Source organism: Rhipicephalus microplus, chromosome X (genome assembly GCF_043290135.1).
Source record: "Rhipicephalus microplus isolate Deutch F79 chromosome X, USDA_Rmic, whole genome shotgun sequence".
Classification (NCBI taxonomy): Eukaryota; Metazoa; Arthropoda; class Arachnida; order Ixodida; family Ixodidae; genus Rhipicephalus; species Rhipicephalus microplus.
In genome coordinates this window covers 196,596,789-196,621,846 of record NC_134710.1, presented here as the reverse complement: position 1 = coordinate 196,621,846, position 25,058 = coordinate 196,596,789, and the positions used below count along the sequence as shown (strand labels likewise).

The window sequence follows — 25,058 nt, the reverse complement described above, 5'->3', positions numbered from 1 at the left end:
TGTCTCGCTTCGCGCTACATGAAATGCTTTCAAGGGGTTATCGTTACTTTAGTTCATGCATTTTTTTTCTTACGGGACCCTCCACGTGGAATGTGGTAGTTGTTATTTAGGGTACGGTTTTGCAGGAAATATGCATGATTAATAGTCAGTCAGCGCTCGTCACATGCTCCTTCTTGTGTCTCGTTTTCTATTTTCCTTTTTTTTTCTTTTTCTTACGCTGTGCATTAAGTAGGGATCTTGCGCACGCTCGCAGCCGTTGCGCGAGCCACGCAGTGAAGAAAATGGGTGTAATATTGAGAGATTCTGCGTGCCCACCACAGATGCACGTGACATTCTGTGGTCACTCGATGCCACCGCCCGGGCCGGCTCGGAGGAGCCGCTGAAAGGAGCCTACCAAGAGAAAAATGTAAGCGCGAAATGACTTGTTGTTTTCGCTGTTCTTTCAATATCTCCCCGAGTGGCGTGATAGAACGACGCCCCGCGAGGCCGCAACTTTGCAGGGCGGAGGGGTCCTCCGCGCGCGGTACTCAGCGGCGAGAAGAGAGGCCGCGATAAATATCGCCCGCCCGATACGCTTATCGAAATTCTGCAAACGGAAACCCTCTGGCGACGGGCTCCTCTTCGCCGTACCCGACCCATCGCTCTGAACAGACTGCGCCTGGACAACATGGAAGCAAGGCTGTCGACCTTCGTCGTGCTCTTGGCGCTCGCCGGCGTCGCTTCGGCCCTGCTCAGGTGAGCTCCGAGCTATAATATGCTTTCAGTCCCTCCCCGTCAGTAACTGCTACAGCCTTTACAGAGCGTGGAATGTTCATAGCATTTGTAGCGTTCGGAGACTCAGAGTTGCGCATTATACTTAGGTGATGACCTACGGATACGTGTCTCAATTATGACAAGTGCTGGAGTTAACAGCTCTTTATTTTTAATACGTGGGCCAATTTATTAACTCGCGCAGAAATATCATTACACAAATGTCAGTATGTCAGTATAGCCATTGGAATACGGCCACTGAGGCAAGAAGTTGAATCTGACAGCAGCAGCGTACCAGGCCGACCACATCCAAGGTGGACACCTCATGAGTATTCAAGCCGGTAAAACTGGACCTTTTGTTATACTTCCCGAGGTAAATATCGGTTAAATGACGTCTAGTCGTGGTGTCGACAAGAACAGTACAAGTTTTACAAATAGGCGTTAAATGTGAGTTTATATGAGGCATTGATTACTAATGAGGTGCTCACGTTAGATTTCGTCGACCCTGTATACGTCTCATATCACTAAGACGGCTAATGTGGCTAGTTTCAGTGCAGTTTGCGTACCTGTTCGTGCCACTGCACTATTTTATGCATTTATTTTTTTTAAGTACCTTACACGTTCTTGGAGGCATTGCGTAAGGGTGTCAGGCAAAAAAAGTTTACATCTACTATAATTAGAGAACAAAAGGAAGAAGTACAAATATATACGGAAGTGAGAACAAAAAAGGAAGTTACAGTAGCATATGCGGGAATGTAAACTAAATTCATTTATGCCGTCCTCCAAGTCCCACATCATATGAAAGGCACGAATGTTTAATTAGCTAAACGCATGACATTAAATACCTAAAAACCGGGCACGACTTGTTCGGTATGTCTCATTTTTATAACCGCAGTACAGTGCATTCCATGAGATAACGTCACTTCGCCTCTATTCCGAGCCTAAAAAAAAAAATGCCGCCCGCATCATTCCACGGGGGAAATACGAGTAAATTCGTCGCAATGTGGTGGGGGTATCTCGTGAATGTTGCGTAATTGGGTATGGTTTGTGATTGCTTAATTGTTATCTCGTCTTTATTATTCCTATTTATTGAATGAAGCAGAAGCGTCGCCTTAAAAGTCAAGCGAAAGTCAAGCCGCCCTTGACTGAATTCGTAACGCGCGATCCAGTGCCTACATATATGGTGTCGCAGGTGAACGGTTGTGCTGCACGCGCGAGCAGTCGGTTTTTACCGGCAGACGCTGCCTGCGCCGGCCTTGCGGGGTGAGAGGGGGGGGGGGGGGGGGAAGACAGTTGGCACGAGACGCGAGCATGCGCAGCGGAGGCCGGATTTGCGTGTAGGTGTGACTATAGAATGCCCCGCATTTAAAAGCTCAGCGAGGTTACTGAAGAGACACCACGAGCACTAATCGCGCCCCTAGCTCTCTTAATACGGGTGTTTCGCTTAAATTATGGGGCGAGTGATATACTGCATTGCTACGGTTGAAGCTTGAGCTGGTTGGTCGATGCGGTTGCAACGAAGCAAAAAATAAAACAGCACTAAATTCCGACAGAACAGCAGGCGAAAAAGGAATGGCAAAAGTGCTGTTATTGTCCCTCCATCTTGTGCTCTGGAAAAATGTTATTGTTTTTTCCCTTTAGTGATTTATTGTACCTGTATCTTAGCCGTTTACTTAATTGAAAAGCATTTCAGGCATCATTTATTAAACAAAAAGAGTGAAGATGAATCCCTAGTAAACAGTTACAACATTTTGTAACTATAAGCTTTCAAATTTCCAGTGGGTGCGTCGTGCACTCTAATCGGGTATTCCTACCTGACGTTGCACAAAAAACATCGTGAATACCACCCTAGCTAGTATGTCTTGCTGAGACACGCATTATCCTTGCTGCGAGCATTTATCATGTTTTCTCACCCTGCAAAACCCACTGCGATAAAGGCTACGCATATATCTCACGATGCAGAATAAGAAAAAAAAATGGATGAAATGATTCGCTGTGCAGCGTATCAGGCACTGATGTATTGTCCTCCAGTTAAGTGGCATTGTCATGTCATGGATAAAACATCGTGGATAGAGGAAAAAGTCTGCTCTAGTAGGTCTTAACAGATCGAAATGAGCGACGGGCGTTGCGAAACTCACTCTGCGCGCTTATTTTCACGTGCATAATTTGGTATATGCTTCTGCGTAGTAGCTTTATCAAAGTAGACGCTGTCTTCCCGCTATGAAACCTGATCTCAGTTGCAGCAATAATGCCGTAGCTCCCTGGGCAACTTCTGGTGCACATGATATCACGACTTGCCAACTCGTTCCGTAATGCTGTCCTGAAGGTCGCGCTCCTACGAATGAGAACGCACGTTTTGCGGTGCTTATATTGGCAAAATAAAAAAAATAGCAAAGAAAGTCATTCATACCGGTTGGTTGGCTGCATTCTACAGCGTGCCACATTATGATTGACCTAAAGAGGCAGCACCCTCATAAACATTTTAAGAGGGAATAACAAGTGCATTCAAATAAAGCATAACGTAGTCTTAAGATGTGATCATCATAAGTTATAACGCACGTCTTGAAGGCGTTGCACATAGTGGTATGTGTAGTGTTGTACAGCTAATAAGCGAGAAAAAAAGAGTTTACCAAATGGTATTCAGATTTCATGATATTGTCGCTTCAGTTTGCAGCGTTTCGAAATTTATTTTATTTTCACAGTGAAGACAAATGCGGAGCAATAACAATTTCTTATGCAGAATAATTTCGTTTGCATTCTTTCCCAATGTATAGTACAGGGAAAAAATGCGAAATTGAATAGGATAATGCTGCAGTTATACTCGCCTTTGGAGTGCATAGTCTAAGTCACGATGGACGACGTGAATGTGGGCTTCGCGAGGTATCTTTTTCACGTGAATACTGAGTTGATTGCAAAACAATGACAGCCTTGAAATTTTACGCCTTTCAGTTTCCTTCCGCCTTTCGGAGTGCAAGAGTCATTCCAAAGGGTTGACTGGCATCTTAGGAAATCGTAATTTCAAGGTTGTGGCTTCGTTCCCTACCGACAGAAAGAGTATTTTTCGTCCTCTACAATTCCTTCCTATTTAGATGAGAATCATTATGATACAGTAAACAAAGCACGAATAATGTCCCCTATGCTTTTCCTTGGCTTAACTGTCTCTAGGTTTCATCAGTTGCCTATAGTAAAAAAGTGCCCCTCGAACCATTCCCCATCTCTTGTACTTATGTTAGCATCATCATCATCATCATCATCATCAGCCTGACTACGCCGACTGCAGGACAAATGCCTCTTCAATGATCCATCACTCAGCTCGGTCCCGTGCTTGCTGCTGCCATTTCATACCCGCAAACTTCCTAAACTCATCTGCTCACCTAACTTTCTGTCTCCCCCTCACCCGCTTGCCTTCTCTTGCAATCCAGTCTGTGATCCTTAATGACCAACGGTTATCTTGCTTTCGCGGTACGTGCCCTGCCCATGACCATTTCGTCTTGATTTCGACTGGGATGTCCTTATCATCCATTTGTTCCCTGATACACTCTGCTCTCTTCTTGTTCCTTAAGGTTACACTTATCATTTTCCTTTTCATTGTTCGCTACGTCATCCTCAACTTAAGTTGAACCTCCTTGGTAATCCTCCAGGCTTCTGGTCCATAGCTAAGTACCGGCAAGATGCAGCTGTTATATACCTTCTTCTTGAGGGATAGTGGCAATCTACCATTTATGAATATAGAATGCTTGCCGAATGTGCTCCATCCTACTCTTATTCTTCTAGTTACTTCAATCTCGTGGTTCGGCTCCGTGGCTATTACCTGTCCTGAGTAGACGAACTCTTTTACAACTTCAAGTGCAATAAGTATCTCAAAGCGCTGTTTTCTTCCAAGGTTGTTGTACGTTAGTTTCGTTTTCTGCAGCTTAGTTTTGAGACCTACGTTTCGGCTCTCTTTGTGGAATTCAGTAATCGAGAATTGCAATTCGTTCCTTGAGTTACTCAGCAATGCAATGCCACTGGCGAAGCACAGGTTACAATAACGGACTCTGCATTTGCTCGTATCTATAACTCTTCCCATTTAAGGCCGCTAAAAACCTCCTGTAAGCACGCTGCAAATATCATTGTGGAAATCATGCCCCCTCCTTTATTGATATTATGTCGCTTTCTTTACGGAGCACTATGGTGGCAGTTGATTCGCTGTAGACTTCTTCCAGAATGTTGATATATGGTTCGTCAATGCCCTGATTTCACAGCATCTGCATCACTGCTTTATGTCTCGACTGAGTCAAACACCTTCTCATAATAAGGCTATATGTATAGTGGTTGGGTGTGAATATTTCGCTATTACGTGATTGGTAGTATGAATATGGCCTATTGTGCAGTAGCCTGTACGAAATCCTGCTTGGTCATTTGGTTAGTTGAACTTTTGTGTCGCCTTAACTCTATTATTTTTGTCAATATTTTGTACAGGACGAATAGGCCTGTAATTTTTCAAGTCCTTGATGTCTTCTTTTTTACGGATTAGGATGATGTTGGCGTTCTTCCAAGATTGTAGTACTCTTCCTATCATGAGACACTTCGTTGTACCACAGTGGTTTATCTTGAATGAGGTGGCTTTTCGTAATCTATTAAATGCCTTCTCGTAATCTCAGAAGACTATGTATAGTGGCTGGGTGTATTCTGAACATTTGTCTATCCCCTGATTGATATGTTATACCTCTTACATTAACACGGTCACATTAAAAACCTGGCTGCCTGTTTCTGAACTGCTCCATGCAGGATATCAACTTCATGTTCTCGGATAAACTAATCGTGACGTCATAGATAACAATAAAGTCTCCGATAGTGAACAGGTATTGGCGTGAAAAAAAATCTTGACAATTTCATTTCTGAAGAAGTGGGTCTCTAAAGGATATTTTATATGTGTACACTAATTTGTGCTTCAATTTAGGGCACTCTTACAACAGGCGCAAGTTGATGTTGATGTTCGATTCATCGTTAGCGAATGCGACCGGCAAATGACAGTTGCGAAATAAAATATTTTATATTCAGCACCCGCCTCGGCTTTTGGTGCGTGCACTGAATTTCTAGAAAAAAGTACACTCTTAGAAATAAAGGTCGGCATATATACCGAGCTTAACAGTGACATTTATTACTAACAAAAAGCACCAGCAGCAGGAAAGAGTAACCTCTTGGTAAGCCAAGGTAGTGAAATGCTGTTTAATGAAATTGCCTATCTGGTTAGGAAGCAAACTGTACCAACTCGACCACACTATAGTGGGCTACAGTTAGCTAACCAAAGTTTTCGCCTATTTTGTCCATATATGCATGTTCATTGCCATACTCCGCAGATCCAATTGCAAAAACATATATAAGATGAAAAAAAAAAACGAAATGCTTTGGCATTATCCTCTTAAACTAATAAAAAAGCTCTAATTACTTCAAGTATATTTGCCATGGCAATACGCATCACAACAACGTGCCTAGAGGTATTAGCGCACCATAGACAATAACAGACGCACTCACGCACACACAGAATCTACTCTAATATTAGCTTGAACGCTATTTATCACTTTGGGATAGCACACCTTTTACCGGTTAGTGGCCATAAAATTTGGAATAAGTGATTTTTTTCTGCACGTGCCTTAGTGGTCTAGATATTAAGATGCTTGACTGATTGATTTATTGCTATGTGGGGTTTAACGTCCCAAAACCACCATATGATTATGAGAGACGCTGTAGCGCAGGACTCCAGAAATTTCGACTACCTGGGGTTCTTTAACATGCACCATCAGCACACATGCCTACACCATTTTCGCCTCCATCGAAAATGCAGCCGCAGCAGCAGAGATTCGATCCCGCGACCTGAAGGTCAGCCGCCGCGTACCTTAGCCACTGGACCACCGCGGCGAAGCAAGATGCTGCAGGTTGTGGGACCGAATCACGGCCGCGGCGGCCTCATTTTCGCCTCCATCGAAAATGCTAGAAGCCCGCCCACTTGGATTTAGGTGCACGTTATGGAACCCCAAGTAGTCGAAATTTTCTGAGCCCTCCACTACGGCGTCTCTCATCATCTTATCTTGGTCTTGAGGCATCAAACCCCAACATTATTTACACATCATCTGGTGCCCTACTATTTACATATACGTGTGTTATCACGTAGCACGAAACTGTTATTCCAACGTATAACCAAGACATTTTGTCTAAATTGTAAATAATAAGACTGTAACAATTACGGCGTAATGTAATATAATAATATCCAGGTTTTTACGTCTCAGAATCATTATATGATTATGAGAGACGCCGTGGTGGAGGGCTCCGGAAATTTCGACCTCCTGGTAACGTGCGCTCACATCGCACAGCACAAGGGCCTGAGCCATTTTGCCTCCACCGAAATGCGACCGCCGCGGCCGGGATTGAACCCATGACCTTCGGGTCAGCATCAGAGCACCGTTGCCACTGATCCACCGTGGCGGAGTTACGGCGCAATATAATACGGTATCTACGAAGCATTTTGCAACATACGTGGCTTAGTAGTTATCCTGTTAAAAACACTGAGAAAGCCTCCCTAGTTAGCAAAACGAAAATATTTACTTTACTGACTGCTTGCTAGCGAAAGGATGCCGTGAATAAGCTCCAAACTAGTAAATGCATGCGTTTACCTAATTTTCCGAAAAGAGTCGCTCATTCATATGTGGGTATCGCACATATGTATACGTTACACGGCGGTTCATGACCATGTCGTACTTATTCTTGCAGGGTTCCTCTGAAGCGCATGAAGAGCGTTCGGGAACATCTTCGTGAAGTTGGCACGCCACTCAACGTGACTCGAACATGGTCCCTGGGCGGTGCCTTCGCAGGACCCTTCCCGGAACCCCTCAAGAACTATCTCGATGTGAGTGCGCTTCACCGTTTTGCCGAAACACCGCAGTGAAGGCGCCCACCATTCTGTGTGTGCTCCATCCCTCGGCCCCTGTCAAAAGTTGCTCAAATCGGCTTCACATGAACACTTTTTTCTTAATTCAGGTCCGAGCAACCATTTCGACACAAGTGCCCAATGCTCAACCCTTTAACGCAGTATGATGTACGTCAGCAGGGTTCATTTGCTCATTAAAGTCTGGGCTTGCAAACGCCTTCATATGGGGTGACCACGCACTCTCGCACGTTGCGCTTGACTTGCTTCAACTTGGCAAGCGCCGCAAAATGTTTCAGAAGCCGGGCTCTTGTTCACAGAATTTTTCGCTATGGCGTGTCTTTTTATTGCAATAGCAATTACATGCACAGTCTCGGCAAATTTTTGCCGTCGTTGCCGTCGTTGCCGTCACCGCCACCGGAGCCGCCATCATTCATGTATATGTATGCATATATATATACGTGGAAGGATGCGCTAGCCTCTATCTGCTGAACGAACATCGCCTTTCCGGCTGTGGTCGTTTGCACGCGCGCTTATCTCGTGAGCGAACAAGGAGGGGCGCGCTTATGGTTGCCGCGCTGTATCGCGGCAACGATCAGCGCTACGTTTCTGCCCCCTCAGAAGGCGGGGAGCTTCTACGGGCTGCGCTCTCAACATGAAAAAACGGTGTTAAAAGTGTACCTGGAGTGGCTGTGTTCTCTTACACCGTTGTTTTTTAGAGTTATGTGAGATCGGATTTAAATGAGTTAACTGCCAGCCTCACTTCGCAGATCAACGCCGTCACTATGCACGAGCCTTGTTGTGGTCATCTACTGTGGCCGCGTCGCAAGAAACTTGGTTACTTAATAAGCGCCTGTTTACTACAATTAATATTGCTCGTAAAAGTGGTAGCGTTGCTTCGTAAAATACTAGAATATGGTGCTATCACATTCAATGCTTTGCCCTTTTGGCGAAACTGTGACCTTTTTACCATTAGATGACTGGCTTCGCTCTTAGTCCTGCATCTAGATTGGCTGCATTTCTTCTCTTTGAAAAGATTTAGCGCTGGTCATTTTTGTGCATATGGACGCAGGGAGCGGCCACCGCGGTCAGACAGTATTGCTTCAGCGGCGCTGTGCCGAGATGGCGCAGCAAAGCGCTACCTAGCTTTGACACGCCAGTTTTTGATAATTATTTTCTTGTTACTAGATCTGTTTACGTCGTCATTCTTGCTAGCTTGGATAAAGTTTTAAGGCTTCAAATACATGACGGCGGCCGCATTAAGTAAATTTAACATGTCACAGGTGACGCACGGGTCACAAAAGGAGAAATAGCTCATCCACACATTTACAAAACAAATGGATGACAGGTTGCTTTCACGAAGCTATATTTGCACCTTACGGACTTCCGCACGGCTCATTTCCATATGTGACGCTCATATTCCTTTCTTTTGCTTTTTTAGCTCGATAAATAACCAAGCAGGTGAACAAAGTTAACCGCGGCGCCCCTCACCGTGCGTCTCTCATAGACAGAGAGAGCCACTTCGGGAAGTTGAAATGCAGTTAAACCCCATACAACAAGCATACACTTTTTGTTTGTTTTTGAAAGACTATTTTTCACATAATTTCAATATTTCTTTTTTGTTCCTTGTTTTAAAAGCTGTGTCTCCAAAATACTTCCCTGTGTCGTTCGAATATTACTTTTTCTCTTTTTTTTCTTTTGCAAAATAAATCTTGACTGTAATGCCGATAAGCGAGCGTAACATTTAAAAAAATGTATAAAAAGAAGCAGCACAATTTGGCACAATTTGTACCATTAGTATTGCAGTACATACCATAATGCATTATTCATTAAAAACGCTTCATTAGTGGGTGAGAGTTTGAATGACGAACTTCTTTGAGTAACCTATAAGATGAGATGAGTATTGTTGAATTCAGCACCTGCTAATGCAACAGTGCTTGGGAGGTGGTGGACTGGCTCTCATCGTAACCGCAATTGGCAGTCTTCTCAGTGGACGCTCACAGAAACCATCCTAGCGCAAAAACTAGTGTTCGACAATACTCACAGGACATTGAATCTAATACGGCCATAATTGTTTGCCTAACAGAACTGTCAGAATGAATTTCTTGAGTGCACTAGCTACATGACCAGTAATTAAACACTTCAATTTTTTTTCTTACTTGATATCAAATCTCTAATAGCCGAAAATAACGTGTTTATTTGTGAACATTTTGTGCATTGTGTGACGAGGTGGTACTTTTGTAAACCTAAAACAAGTAGCTCAAGAATTAATCTCAGTGCTACAGTCGTTACACATCTCAAAGATAGAGATAGAACACTCGCCGGAGAAATGTAGGGTCTTCTGTTTTCCCGATTTTGTAATGATGGAAGTTGTCCCATGCCTTTCATGTCTCATATGTAATTCAGTAAGGGCCTGACACAGCGTATATATACTATTGGTATTGACAATTTAGACCCCATTATTTTGATACCTATTTTCAACTCGCGCACGATTTTAAAATACATTTTGCATATTTTTGTCTTTATTCGCTTTGCTTATTCAATGTATGCAGGCGCAGTACTACGGCGATATCACCCTTGGCACACCACCGCAAGTGTTTAGAGTTGTCTTCGACACAGGCTCCTCCAATCTGTGGGTTCCCTCCAGTAAATGTTCGTTTACCAACATCGCCTGCTGTAAGTGCATCGCTTTTTGTTACGAGACATATCGCAGGAAAAAAACTGTCGTCATCTACAGTGGTGGTGAAAAGTTACCAGGTCGCTATCCCAAGTAATCCTGTAGTGGCACGGTCTGGTAACATTTCATCACCCCTGTACATGCCCTGACGTGTTCTTTTCTTTCTTTCCCACTTTTACTGCACTCCTATGAGGCAGTATCTGTTGTAGCACTCGTGGTGATATATCTTCACTATGAAAACTTTTGCTTATCTTGTAATACCGCATTTTTCTACTTCAATATTTCGGTCTTTGATTATTATGCGACATTGTTATTCAACACAAGTTCTGTACTTTCTGTACTTTTTGTATTACAAAGTTGTTTATGCTGCACTAAACGTTTAAATGCAAAATATCACCATGATTCTCTGTATGCCACTGCTATTTCTTAATGTAATTGAAACTGCCATTTTACAGTATTACTCATGAATGTTTAAGTATGATCTTACAAGTCCTTTTGTACTGTTGACCTCGTATGCTGCCAATTAAAAAGGGTCTTCAGGGACCAAGTCAAGCTGTCTTGAGACTGTCCAGAATTTAGCTCCTGAAGTAAACTTTGATTTTGACTTTGACAACATGCTGGCGCATGCGGGGCACATGTACGGTAAAATGTCGTTACAGTCCACGAGTTCAGCATACACTGCATGCACTCGTGTGCAGGGATCTAACTGTGTATAACATAATTAACTAATGGAACTCTGTAGGTGCTGCTGATGCTAAATTTATTGCGCCTGTTTCCGTGACCTGACGTCACGCACTCGCGAATATATAATAAAAGCAAGAAGAACCAATGTTGGCCTCAAACGAACACTTACATTACCTCACGGCTGGTTCTATACATAATGCACACGACACCGACCATGGGAAGCAATCAGCCAAACTTGGCCCTCATATCTAGAACATAAATAGGCTTGAGAATTTGCAGGTGTACTTGGAAAATTAATATTCTTTAATGCAGCCCTCTGACAGTGAAATTTTTGGTCTTCATTTTTTTAGATGAAACAATTTGATGAACAGTTCCAAGAAAAACTACTATTTTATTTTATTTCGCTTACAACTGCAGTTCTTTTGCCCCGAACAAAACAAGGGCCTTTTTTTCATCTCACTTTTTCAATGATATGGCATCCCGCACCTAGAACAAATTCCTGGTTCACGGTGAACACAAAATTTTGAAAACTTGTTGATATTCCGGATTCATCGAACAGAGCTTAATTGCTTTCCAAGGGCCCAGGTCCTGACACCCTCAATCCACACCCCAGTTTAGTGCAGCTGTGGGTGGTGAAGTGACCACACTTCGCGCGTGGCATACCATTGCCGAACCACAGTTCTTGACGTGCCAAAACATGGCGTCGTTGTGCAGGGCTGCACCACAAATACCACAGCTCGAAATCGACGACGTACCAGAAGAACGGAACCGCGTTCGAGATTCGCTATGGTAGCGGCAGCGTCAAAGGCGTGCTGAGCGCGGACATGTTCGGTTTGGGCAACGTGACCGTGCGGAGCCAGACGTTCGCTGAGATCATCGACGAGTCCGGGCTGGCTTTCATCGCGGCCAAGTTCGACGGCATCCTGGGCCTGGGTTACCCGCGGATCTCCGTGCTGGGCGTGCCACCTGTCTTCGACAACATGGTGGCACAGGGCGTGGCCGCCAATCCCGTCTTCTCCGTCTACCTGGACCGCAACACCTCGGACCCTCAGGGTGGCGAAGTGCTCTTCGGTGGCATCGACAAGGCGCACTATACCGGAAACATCACCTACGTGCCCGTCACCCGCAAGGGCTACTGGCAGTTCCACATGGACGGGTGCGTGTCTCTCCTCCGTGAAGGTGTATACTGTGAAAGCAATGAGGCAATGGAATTTTTTGTCTGCGCAAAAGTGAAGACAATTTCGCCCGATGAATGGTTCCGTATGCCGTTCCAATAATTCCATATGTTAACTTATGGAATCCATATGTTCCTTGTAAGAATCATATGGAAACATACGGAATTATTGAAGTAGCATACAGAACGTTTCAGTAGGCAGACATTGAAATAGCATACAGAACGTTTCAGTAAGCAGACTGACCATGCAATGCATGTCTTATCAGCATGAAGCAGGCCTCATAAAGAATGTCATGGAACATTCCTTTCCTACGACATGAACGCTTTCGTTCAATCACTTCGCCCGATTGTTCAACAAAATTCTGGCTATACCGAATTTTCGAAGTTGAGCAACACTAATTTAAATAAGTATACAGTGCAGGCTGCATAAAATGTGCTTTAGCGGACAGGTTTCTTCTCAACATATATATTAATCAAACGTGGAACTAAGTAAAACTTCCTAATTAACAGTTTTGCTCTCTCGATTGTGGTGCATGTCTACATTTGAAAGGTAAAAACAAACTTATGCGAATAAAACTTTAATTCGTTCGATTTTATTGAAGCACTTTTTCTCCAAGGTATTCAATCAAATATCACGTCATCTGTGAGCTTAATTAATTAGTGTACAGGGGTGAGGAGCTCCGTGCATTGTTAGCAGTGAGAGAGCATCAACGTGATGGAAGTAAAGAATAAAACTTCACTGTTGCTTGGTTTGGACAATGTATACGATAGCAAGAGCACTGCTGTTATGAGGACGATATACTACATGAAGTAAGCTATAATATGCGTGTCAATGGAGACCTAACCTGCTCTCGATATACACACCCTTGCATGTCAAATTACATTGTCGACATTAAAGAAAGAATGCACTTCAGGAGAGCCCAATTGTTTTGTGAAAGCTTGATAACCAAGTGTGTAAACAGAGGAACAACTTGCTCCTCTGAAGGACTTTAAAGTTTCAAAAATAAACACTCACCACATCACAGCAAATAAAGTAATAATAATAATTATGCTAATGCATTTAAGACTATAAGCATTTTATGCATATAGTCTTAAAATGCATTATTCATATAGTCTTAAAATGCATTAAAATATGCATTTTAAGACTAATTGCTTGCGAAAGGTGTGTTTGCAGAGCACATAAACTTTGCTAGCAAACCTTGTGATGCTGGTGTCACGTATTTATTAAAATGACTGTTCTTTCAACATGGATGACCTTTATCAAGTTGTTGCCCCATATTTCCTAATGCCAAAAAGTGAAACGCAGACATCTAAGACCTATACATAGTCGGTTTGCTTCTGTATAAAGTGGGGTATACCTTATCTTTCCTAAATGGTTTACCTTCATATGCTGGCCTACGGTCATAAGCCATGCAAATATCATTAAGCAATGTAGATTAGTCACATGCTCCCGTATTAATTTCTGCCAATAGTACCAGGCGTTCATCACTAACAGCTGAACACTTCATTTCTGCCCTTTTTCTTTTATCAAAGCTTATATATAGTGTTGGAGTCTCTTGGGCTTGGAGCAATGTTTCTAATTGTTGTAAAATATCTCTTCTCATATAACTTACAACTTAGCAGCTCAACCACGAACTAGTACGGTATTGGGTACTTGATTTCTGTTTGTACAAGTAGCTTGGAAATTCTATACCTTAAATAGAAAAAAAAGAAATAAATGGTTATCTATCAAATATAGGAATTGTTATAACACAAAAATGAAACATGTTCTTACAAGAATAGTCGAATGTGTACTATACAATGATATGAGAGAGCTTGTACAATGCCTATTGGTGATGCACCCACTTTGACGCTTGATGGTATATCTCCATCCCGACAACTAACGTTCATGATAAATGATTAAGCAAACGCTTGTGGTAGCTGTAGTTAACAATGGGAGCATAATGGGACAAAGTGGTGTGACAGGCCAGGAGTGAGTCGCTGGTGGGACGCAAAACTTGTGCTAAGGTCACACCATCTCGCGGCATGTAAAGACTGATTAAACTCCTCGGCCGGACTAGAGGAAAACGCAGCGTGTGCCTTGTCTCCTCTGTAGGCCTGCCGCGACTTTCTCAGGGCCTTACAGCCAGGAGGAGCAGGCGCACGTCGCACGGCTATTTTTGGTATAGATGGATGGTGTAGATAAAACATGGTGCTTGGGCTGAGGTCTTTCCTTCACGGTGTATTACGACGTTGACAAAATTACACTTTCCTTTTAAAAACGTGCCGAATGGGACAGACACGTAGCGATGGCGCATTGCAGGAGCTAATCGCGGTGCCCACAGTCATGATTCATTACTTCACCACCGGCGAAATGCACTGGAAAAAAGTGAGATGCCAAATGCGGGTTTGTACGGCCTCCCTAGTATATGACCGTGGCGCAGTGTATAGCGTGTCCCGCTGCTGCTGTCACCGAGGTCATGGGTTCGACTCGCGGTGACGAAGCTTTTTTCTGCGCGGTTTGATCATGTCCATTTTTTCACGTCATTTCCGTGACAAAAATGCGTCACTGAAGTCTTGGTGGACTTATATTTTATTTATTTATTTATTTATTTACAAGATACTGCAGGCATGGAGCCCAAGCAAGAATGGTACAGGCAGTAAGGCAATCAAGCCAAACATCACACAGCATACAATAATTCAATCATCACACACATACAACAACAATGCAACCAAACTTATCGTAACAGCGATGATTTAGGTGGGAATGTGTGAATCGCAAAAAGAATCAAAGGGAAACAACAAGGCACTGAAAGTAAGAGAAAGAAAAACTGCAAAACATTTTTACATCCTCAGGAAAACATGTGCGTCAATAGAATCTGTCGATAGCAGGGCGGCAAACGGTAAATTGTTCCACTCACAAATTGTGCGCGGGAAAAACGAAAATTTGAAGAGATTAGTTTTGCAGAAATACGGAGTTAAGGCAAGGGAGTGTGAATGACGACCGCGCCGTGTTTCCAGGCGACTAATGTAGGGGCTGTGATCAAATAAGAGCTTCCGGTTAACCATTTGGTGCAGTAATTTTAGCCTAAATGATTTACGTCGTGATTCTAATGTTGGGATACCATGTCGTTCCATCTGGGCAGAAACGGAGTCTGTTGGACCGTACATACCATAAATAAAGTGGACAGCCCTTCTTTGAATTCTTTCGAGGCATTCGATATTGGTTTTAGTGTGAGGATCCCAAATAACACAGGCATATTCAAGTTTAGGTCTAACTATAGAAGTATATGCTAAGTATTTAACCTCAGAGGGAGCGGTTTTGAGTTTGTGTCGTAATAAACAAAGTTTACGGAAAGCGGCAGCGCATATGTTAGTTATGTGAGAGTTCCAACTTAAGGTACTGGTTATTGTTACGCCAAGATATTTGTGTTCATCTACTTGCTTAAGCGGTTGGTCACAAGTAAAATAAGAGAATTCAAGGGGGTGTTTCTTTCTAGTCATTCGGAGGTAAACTGTTTTGTCATGGTTTAATTGCATGTTTGTAGTTTTACTCCAAGAAGCAACGTTTTCTAACGCCGAGTTTAACGCAAGTTGGTCCTCGATGCTATTAATTTCATTAAACAGTATACAGTCATCTGCAAAAAGACGTATTTGGACCGGACTGTTTATAACGTTAACAATGTCATTACAAAAAATAAGGAAAAGTAAAGGGCCTAGCACACTTCCCTGCGGTACGCCAGACGTAACAGGGAGAGCGTCAGAAGTGCTTCCATTAATGTCGACGTACTGTCTACGGTTACTTAAATAGGCAGTTAGCCAAGAGACGATGAACGCTGGAAGCCCGATTTGAACTAATTTATCGATTAATTTGTCGTGCGATACGCGATCGAAGGCCTTACTAAAATCTAAGAGTATGAGGTCAACCTGGCCACCCTTATCAAGAACTGAAGAAGCGTGGTGAACAACTGTAAGTAGTTGAGTGACTGTCGAGAATCTTTTGCGAAACCCGTGTTGAAATGGAGAAAGAATTTGATGGGTATCTAAAAATTGTGTAATGAACGTAGAAACAATGTGTTCAAGTAACTTACAGGCGGATGATAACATAGATATGGGTCTGTAGCTGGGAATTAAGAGTGGGTCGCCTTTTTTGGGAATAGGTACGATACGGGCTATTTTAAAATCAGAAGGTAGCGTGGCCGTACGAAGAGAAGATTCAAAAATAAGTACAAGAAATTTCGTCAAGGTTTCAGCATAACGACGGAGAAATGCGTTCGGGATGCAATCGGGCCCTGGCGTCGATTTGTTTTTTGATCGAAGTAACATATTTAAGACACCATTGTGCGAAACAATATTGACATCAGGGTATGAAGCTATTGAATTACTCTGTTTCAACTGAGACTGCGAAAATACGCTATGGAAAAACAAATTGAAGTGATTCGCGATTGCTCGAGGATTAGTCAATTTAGATCCGTCGACTGAAATTTCAGTTATGTTTTCATTGCGCTGTCTAATAAAGTTCCAGAATTTATGTGGTTCCTCTCTTAGGAAGTTCGGTAAAGTAGTGTTAAAGTAGAAATTTTTGGCACGAGTAATAGCATTGAAAAGGGTAGCACGAATTTCGGCGAGTTGTTGAGGCGCTGTACGTTTTTTTCGCAAGGGCTTGGCTTTGCGTTTAAGGTGAATTATAGATCTAGATATCCAGGGCGTATATTTAGCGGTCTTCTTAACTTTATCGGGTACGAAGTTTCGCAAACAGAATAAACACATATTTTTAAATTTATTCCAAAGGACTTCAACATCGTGATCATTAAAATTTGGCCAGGTATTTTCTAAATACTCAGCAATTGCAGAGTCATTAGCTTTCGCAAAGTCTTTCACTTTTTTGAGAGCTGGGCAACTTTTTGCATTTTTGTATTGAAGGGAAATGGATGCAAAAACAATTTTGTGATCTGAGAAACCGTGTTCCACAGACACGTGGTACTTTTCGAAAGATCTGGGCAGGAAAACAAGGTCAAGTAGAGAGGATGAATTGCCACAAACTCGGGTTGGTTGCTGAACTATTTGAACAAGGTTGTGTGAAAACATAATGTCGAGAATATCGTCACTGTGACAAGAATCGGGTCTTGTTTTCAAGCGGTCCCAATCAAAGTTGGGCAGATTAAAATCCCCTAGGATGAAAAGCTTATTTTTACTGAAAGAGGCCAAATGAGATCGCAAATTTACAAGAAAATCGGGCCCAGAATCAGGCGGTCTGTACACAGCGATAACAATGATTACTTTGTTTCCGAAAGAAACCCTTAAACATAGGCTTTCAGTATCTGGTGATTGCGCTAGAAGGGATGCTTTTATACTGGTTTTTAAAATCACTGCAACACCCCCACCTCTAGTTGGCCGGTCTCTTCGAAATATTTTGTAACCTGGCGGAACTAAGTTGTCATCAGGTATTTCACTGTGAAGCCATGTTTCCGTAATGACGGTCAAGTGTGGGCTATGACATAACAAAAGGGCTTCAAGCTGTGCCGTTTTGTTAACGAGACTGCGGGCATTTAAGTTAACGACCCTGATGGCAAGTTCAGATGACTGTCACCGAGCGGACGGGTTAGGATTGTTACCGTTACCATCGGAAGACGGGTCTACGACGTCAACCGGGAGAGTTTCAATGCTAATCACCCCACTGGATTGTGAAGGCACGCGCCGTTGATCAGAATGAGTGGAGATTTTTTGCCGCTGATTAGACTTCGCGTTCCAGATAAAAGTATCGCCGTCAACGTGCAGTTTATCATGTACGAGGTAAACTTTTTTACCAGCAGCTTTCTCACTTTTGGCACTTTCCCAGAGCATTTTTCGTTTTTTTAGGGTATGTGCTGAGTAGTCATTCTGTATGTAAACTTTAGAGCCCTTTAGTTTTTTTGCATTCTTGAGGACAGCAACTTTTTCATTAAAGTCCTGGAAAAACAAAATAACTGGCCTTTTGACTGGACCTTTGCCTAGCCTGTGGATTCGACCTACGGATTCGCACTTAACTCCCAGTTTTTGTTGAAATGTTTCCTTAATGACTTTTCGCTTAAGATCGTCTTCTGTTTCGTTACGGTCTTCAGTTATTCCAAAAACCACCAAATTCGACCGTCTGCTTCGGTCTTCAAGGTCGACAAGTTTGCGCTTCTGGGATTCCACCGAAGTAGAAAAGGATCTTATGGCGTTGTCGATGTGGTTTAATCTTGCAGTTTTAGATTTAAGCTCGTTAATGTGAATATCCAATTCTAAAAAACGGCTCTTCAAGTCCCCTAAAAGGCTTTCAGTTTTCGCTTTCAGATCTGCCACCTCTCCTCGCAGAGCCTCTTGCCCTTCCAAAATTTGTACCAATAATTCTTGGGTTTTAGGACCTGGATTGGTTTCAACATCTCCACAAAGAAGTAATTCTAGAACACGAAAGCATTCATAAGCACATTTGCAGCACTGATCGGGGCACGGCAGGACCAGCAGAAAAGGATTGTTTCTTTTAAGACTGGTGTAAACTGAACCAACCTGCATGAGGTAGAAAAACGGCTTAAAACGAGCCATGCTCCCGCAAGGTCCGCCGTGCCCATTGAAGACAAAGTGTTGGAGACGATCTTTTATAGGCACCGCATCAGTAGACGTCACGGCCCCGAGTTGCATAGGTGGCAGCAGGGAGACGATGACGTCACCCAGATGTGGCACGTGTGGACGATGTGGCTCTTTGACGGATAGTCGCTGGTGCAAGGGCGGCGGGAAAGTGTCCGAGGGCGAGGAGAACTGTGCGGCCAACGGGTTGGCCAGCGCAGCAAAGCAGCTTAACAAGCCCTGCATGAGGTAGAAAAACGGCTTAAAACGAGCCATGCTCCCGCAAGGTCCGCCGTGCCCATTGATCTGCTTTAAATCACGTTTTTTTTTCCGAAGAGTGGGGGGGGGACTCCTGCAATAGAAATGATTACAGCACAGGCGTTCCAATTACCGCCATGTTTATGAAAGAGCAGCGCAGACAGCCAAAATAAACTGCGGCATTGTCAAGTGTGTGTGTGCTTTTTTATTACCACGAAAGTGTTTCATGGTGAAACACTTTCATGTTTCACTCCGCATGAAACACTTTCGTGTTAATAAGAAAGCACACAAACGCTTTTTGAATATTCTGACAACGCCACAGTTTATTTTGGCTGTCTGCCCTGATATTTCATAAACATGGCAATACTAGGAACGCCTGTGCCATAATCATTTTTATTCCAGCAGCAGCCCCCCCCCTCTTCCCCTCTGAAAAAAACGTGATTTTAAGCGGATATAGGTAAAAATTTATTATGCTAACTATTCAACATAGCGCTTTTCGTTAGTGCTGGCTGCTTCTGTGACGAGATTTTGTTGTAAGACTTCAGTTCCAAAAGTTGACGAGCAAGAAATCTCGGTATTGTCAAAACCTCCTGTATGAATGCTGGCATGCACTAGTTCTTTTTTTTTTCTATTTGTAGCGTGACTGTCGGAACAAACGCCACGTTCTGCAATGGAGGCTGCGAAGCCATCGCTGACACTGGCACTTCCTTGATCGCTGGGCCAACTGCAGAAATCCAGAAACTAAACATGGCCATAGGAGCCGCTCCTTTTCTCGCCGGCGAGGTAAAACTTACCAATCTTCACTTCAGTTCGCCAGTATTCTCAGCGATCGCTTGATTGACTTGCAACCTGAGAAGCAACGAGCATGTGCAACGGACAGCGGTTGCCTTCATAATATCTCATTACAAGGGTATTATGAAGATTATGTTACATCCCACAAAATATTATGAGGGCGAAGACTATTTGTGTATACCCCTTTGAAACTCTAGCCACCCAATCTGTTTAGCTATATTCATAACTCTTCAAAATTCATTTTGCTGAATGAGTGTGATCATCTCACTTCAAGCGAAACCTAATCGTGAATATCACTTTGCAACCCCCCTCCCCCACCAATCAGCCTACTGATCTTTCAGCTGTGTTATCACTGGCACATAGCATTAGCCCTTTTCAAATTCCAGGCACCACACGATATATTGACAGTTAGTAAGACACAAGTTACAAAAGTACATTGAGTCACGCTTCCACACAGCTATAGTGCATACTTCTTTCACGCATGCGCCTGTCTCATTCTGTGCACTTGTGCAACTTTTTTTTACGCGGCCATCATGGTGGAGAAAGTGATTGTTACGTTTTGGATGAAACCAGCTTTTAGCGTAATGAATCAAATATACCACTTGTCAAAGGTAACCACAGTATGCCCGGAGGCGCCACTGTTTTCGAGTGGAAAGCTATGAAATAATGTATGTCATGTGATATTCTTCAGCTTGTAATCACACCTAAATACAAAATTTCTTTGTCACTTCACAGCCAAGAAACTGTATTGCATAACGTCACAGGCATTGAGTGGGTGGTCGAATAGTGCTGGTTAACTGTATACAAGTTGCGTAGGGGTTCACAGCGACTTCCCATTTTGATTGTGACCTGGGGTTTATTCATTACAATAATGGTGCGAATCTGATTTACAATATCCCCATTTATGTTGTATCCGTTCTGTTGCAACAGTATATGGTGAGCTGCAAATCCATACCGAAGTTGCCAAACATCACGTTCACCCTGAACGGTCAGGAGTTCCAGCTTCAAGGAAAGGACTACATTATGCAGGCAAGTGCTTTTTTTATATTTGTCAACCTTTTTTCTTTGCTATTTCGATCTTTCCTATACCCTCTTAAAACACTTCTGAGGAGCACGCGCGCCCAGGAATTTACACCCGTTCTCATTCCTCAAGCATGCGATCAAGCATTCACATCAAGCCCGTCACAAAATGGTCATACGACCTGCGATAGGTCAGCAGTTCAGTATTATACAATGACTGCATGTGATTATTAACTATACCTTATTGAAAGATTGTTGTTTTGCACAGCCCCCTTGCCCCCCTGTACCCACGACAGTACCTTCAGGGGGTAGGGAGGTTGCGAACTCAAGTGCTGCTGTGTTCTGAAGATGTTTGCTCTGGAAAGGGGAAGGGGGCAGCTTCCTCCTTCCGCCCACCACACCCACTGCTGGCGTCACCCATCCTGCAGCTGTGCTCAGTGTTATGTATAATGAGGAGGCATCACTGACCACTTCTTTGGTGGACGCTTTTATCGCGTGCTGAAACGTTTTTCGACTTGTGTACGCAGTCCGTCACTTGCTTGGGAGTGTTGGTTGTGTGTCAAGCAACAGCGGCAACAGCATCAAAAGTGACCTAGAATGAATATCGTAAATGATTGAAATCAAGAAGTTATCAAATGACAAATGATTTATGATTGTATTTATAAGCAAAAGATACACGAAAATTATGCAAATAGAAAATTGATTATTTATTGAAAAAAACTTGCACGTCAGTGAATATCTTACCAACGTGTCATTCAAGTGCTATTCGCATCGGCGGTCGCTGGATAATTTTTTTTGCAACATTTTTTTTTCGTGAGGAGCGCTGCTATCGAATGCATATAAGAAGCATGCGCTCACTTTGCTCGTTACTTCGCGCTTCCCGCTGTAACTTTGAAAAGTAGGGAAAATCACTGAATAATTCAACCAGGTGAAAACAGTCGAAGATTATGTTTTCGTACATCGTTAGATGAGTCACTCGTGCTTCGACTTTGACGTGCACGACGTAAGTAAATGGTGTTTCTGTTATCAATGCTTACATCATAAGTTGTACGACGTGGCAGATTCCACGTACCATGGCAATCAATGTCATGTGAAGCATGCGGAAGGAAGGTGACTGTGGTGTATTTTTTTCTTGTTGTTGTTGAGCAGACGTTACGACATGATGCTAAACATATGCACAAATGTTAAACACACAGACATGTATGTTGAACAGTCGAATTTATTTTGTATAACCAGTGGTTTACAGCAGTGTGACGACACAAAGAACAGCTTGGGTACCACCAACACAAGAAGTGGTAAGCGGAAATGTAGCACTTCTGCTTGCAAGGATAGTAGCCCTGGATAGTGTTACCTAGAAGAACTTCGGTCCATGGCACTTAACTACAACTGACGCTAACCCGACGTGACAAATGTATCATTCGGGTACAGATATGTAATGTTTATAAAAATAGCTGGGCAGAATGATAACCACAATTTACGTTTCACCAACATAACGCCTGCATAGGGTCTTTTTCGAAAGGAGCTTCAAGTCCTAGCATGGCTCTGTTGCCCCGCAGAATGTTTGGGTTCGCTTCAGTTCGATTTCTGCTGAGATCATAACACACACACACACACACAAACACACACACACACACACACAAACACACACACACACACACACACATATATATATATATATATATATATATATATATATATATATATATATATATATATATATATATATATATATATTCGTCTGCTTATCAATGTCTGCTCTCGCAGTTTCTCTGTAGATACAAATTCGTACGCGATGAAGTTTCCCATTATTCATGCCATGACCAGACAGTCATAACTGCCACACCCTCTTAAGCCCTTGCATATTTATTTTGGTCAACCTCAAGTTAAGAAGGTACGTGATCACGAGAGCACCCGGACTTATACGTAGATAGAACTACAGTACGCAAAGAAATGCTTTGCAATTAAAAGCACCGTAGGTGCCACGATCTTACCGCTTATCCTTTCTTTGTACACATCAAAACCAGGTGTTTTGAGAAACGTCTCCCAAAAACCTCAAAACTTAGTAAAGCATATGCCATGTTTGCTCGCTGTCTTCCTTTTTTTTTTTTTGCAGTGGCGGCTGACATCTTAACATTAGACTAGACTAAAGCAGTATATTTAGAAAAGAAAATTATTTTCCTTCTAATTAGAAGCAACAGGTAGTCTGGTCAAATGGGTGAATTGAAATCTTTCCTGCGAATTGTCACTGTGACATTTGGCCGCCAGTAGTATTTGTGAGGTGACAAAATCCGACCAGTTTCGCTGGCTGAACCGAAACCTCATGTGGGACCCTTTATCGCAACTGCATCCTATCTGTGATTAATCATACGAGCCACCTTCGTGCCATCTCGCTGGGCAAAGTACGCGTAGGTGATTAGAGCGGGCGCCGCCACGCGATGTGGCGACGCGCGCTTTTTGCACCCTCTTGCTGGTAATGCTGAAAACACAATTCCCCCCCCCTCCCCCCTGAGATGCTCGTGAGCAGCTGTATGTGGCAGACATAAGTAGCTTGCCGTTTGAATGATTAAGGGTGGGCTCCAGGGTTACGCAGTGGCTAACGTCTCGCTCTCACGACGAAGAGGTCCCATGTTCAATTCCGCGCGCCAGAGTGTTTTCCTTTTGAATTTTTTTCTTGAGTTTTCATATATATATAGATTCGTATACATATACGGTGCATGAGATCGACGCCGACGCCGGCGGCTAAATCCAGCCGAGAGTGTCCATATAATTGCTATCGCAATAAAAACAAGTTTGAGAGTTCGACTGGAAATTTCTCCGCGTATTTAAAGGTGATGCGCTAAATTAAAAAAAAAAAAAGAGGAGATGGAAATAGTTCACTCATTACGACGATAATACTATGTCATTTCCTAAAGCTTCTCGAACAATTCAGTGACTGTCCCGATTAGAAGCAAACAACATGTGGCAATTGCCGCTAACGTATGAGCTCTTCTCTATCACAGGTGAGCCAGGCGGGCATTCCTATGTGCCTGAGCGGCTTTATCGGCCTGGATGTTCCCGCTCCAATGGGGCCCCTGTGGATCCTTGGCGACGTTTTCATTGGCCGCTACTACACCATCTTCGACAGGGGCAACGACCGTGTCGGATTCGCACAGTCTCGCTAGGCGTCGGCCGAGCTTTAAACCCAAAGCTTGATGCAACTACTCTAAACTGAGAGCTTGCAAAGGCAGTTTGCAGATGTCTGTTTTTATGTGAACGTTGTATGTATCCGATCATATATTTGGCACGCACATGTCTAGGAAGTTGAAACGTGCCCTCTGATGAGCCACTGTCTGGTAACTGTGAGCACATAATGGCCTCGAAATCTTTTATAAACAAACTTCATCAGCTCGATATAAAGCAACAATCAATTCACACGACGCGTTTTGTGTATTCTCCCGACAGGACGCACTTAATGCTCGGATGGCAGGAATTTGCGTATTTGTCCCCTAAAACGCGTCCCAAAAGCAGATACAATTAGTAAGAGGTCATAATTCAAATGCTAACGCCGGCTGTGGTCCAAAGATGGTCATAGCCCAGCGTGGACAGAATGCAACAAAAAACGTTTATTGTTAACTTCAGGCACTTACAAACACTTAACACGTGGTCTGTAGTTACAATTAACACTGATGGGTATGAACAAATCTCGGGAAATATTGTCGACAAGCACAAAATGTACACGTACTGACGGGACGAGGTCCATTACTGGAAAAGTTGGTGGCACCATCGGCGTGACGGGATACGAGGTATCAGTAGACCAGGGGTCTCAAACACACCTTTGCTAGTGGGCCGCGGTCATAAAATTTTGTCGTGCAAGAGCTGGGCCAATGAAGAACAATTAAGGGCAACAGCTAGGGGGAGGGGGGGGGGGGACTTGGAACAAAGTGTCAGCTAAGGTTGCCATTGGAAACGCAGTTTTTCTCATATTTTCTATATTAGTCATTTCTGAAGAACATTTCACGTCAGGTTTCTTGAAACATTGATACTTGTCTGCTAAATGACTTATCTGAAAGCCTATCACAGTGAACCACTGATAACCTGTCAACATAAAAGCAATATCCATTCGTCTACGTCTATCGATAACATTTAATAGACATCCCTATAATGTGCCATCCTTACAGTGTAGGGAGCCTACCTATTATTAACGTCGTATGCAGTTCTCTCTTAGACAAAAAGTAGACGTCGCAAATGATGTCGCA

The 25,058-nt window shown here is 43.2% G+C and overlaps 1 protein-coding gene across 1 annotated transcript; it reads left to right on the top strand.

Moving 5' to 3' along the window:
- The first annotated feature begins 336 nt into the window (after positions 1–336).
- On the top strand, positions 337–24,234 carry cathD (cathepsin D). Its single transcript, XM_037428859.2, has 8 exons — positions 337–406; positions 501–735; positions 7,501–7,636; positions 10,207–10,330; positions 11,730–12,171; positions 19,650–19,794; positions 20,734–20,832; positions 23,823–24,234. The coding sequence occupies exons 2-8, from the start codon at positions 668–670 to the stop codon at positions 23,982–23,984; spliced, it is 1,176 nt and encodes a 391-aa protein (XP_037284756.1). The 5' UTR covers positions 337–406; positions 501–667; the 3' UTR covers positions 23,985–24,234.
- The last annotated feature ends 824 nt before the right edge of the window (positions 24,235–25,058 follow it).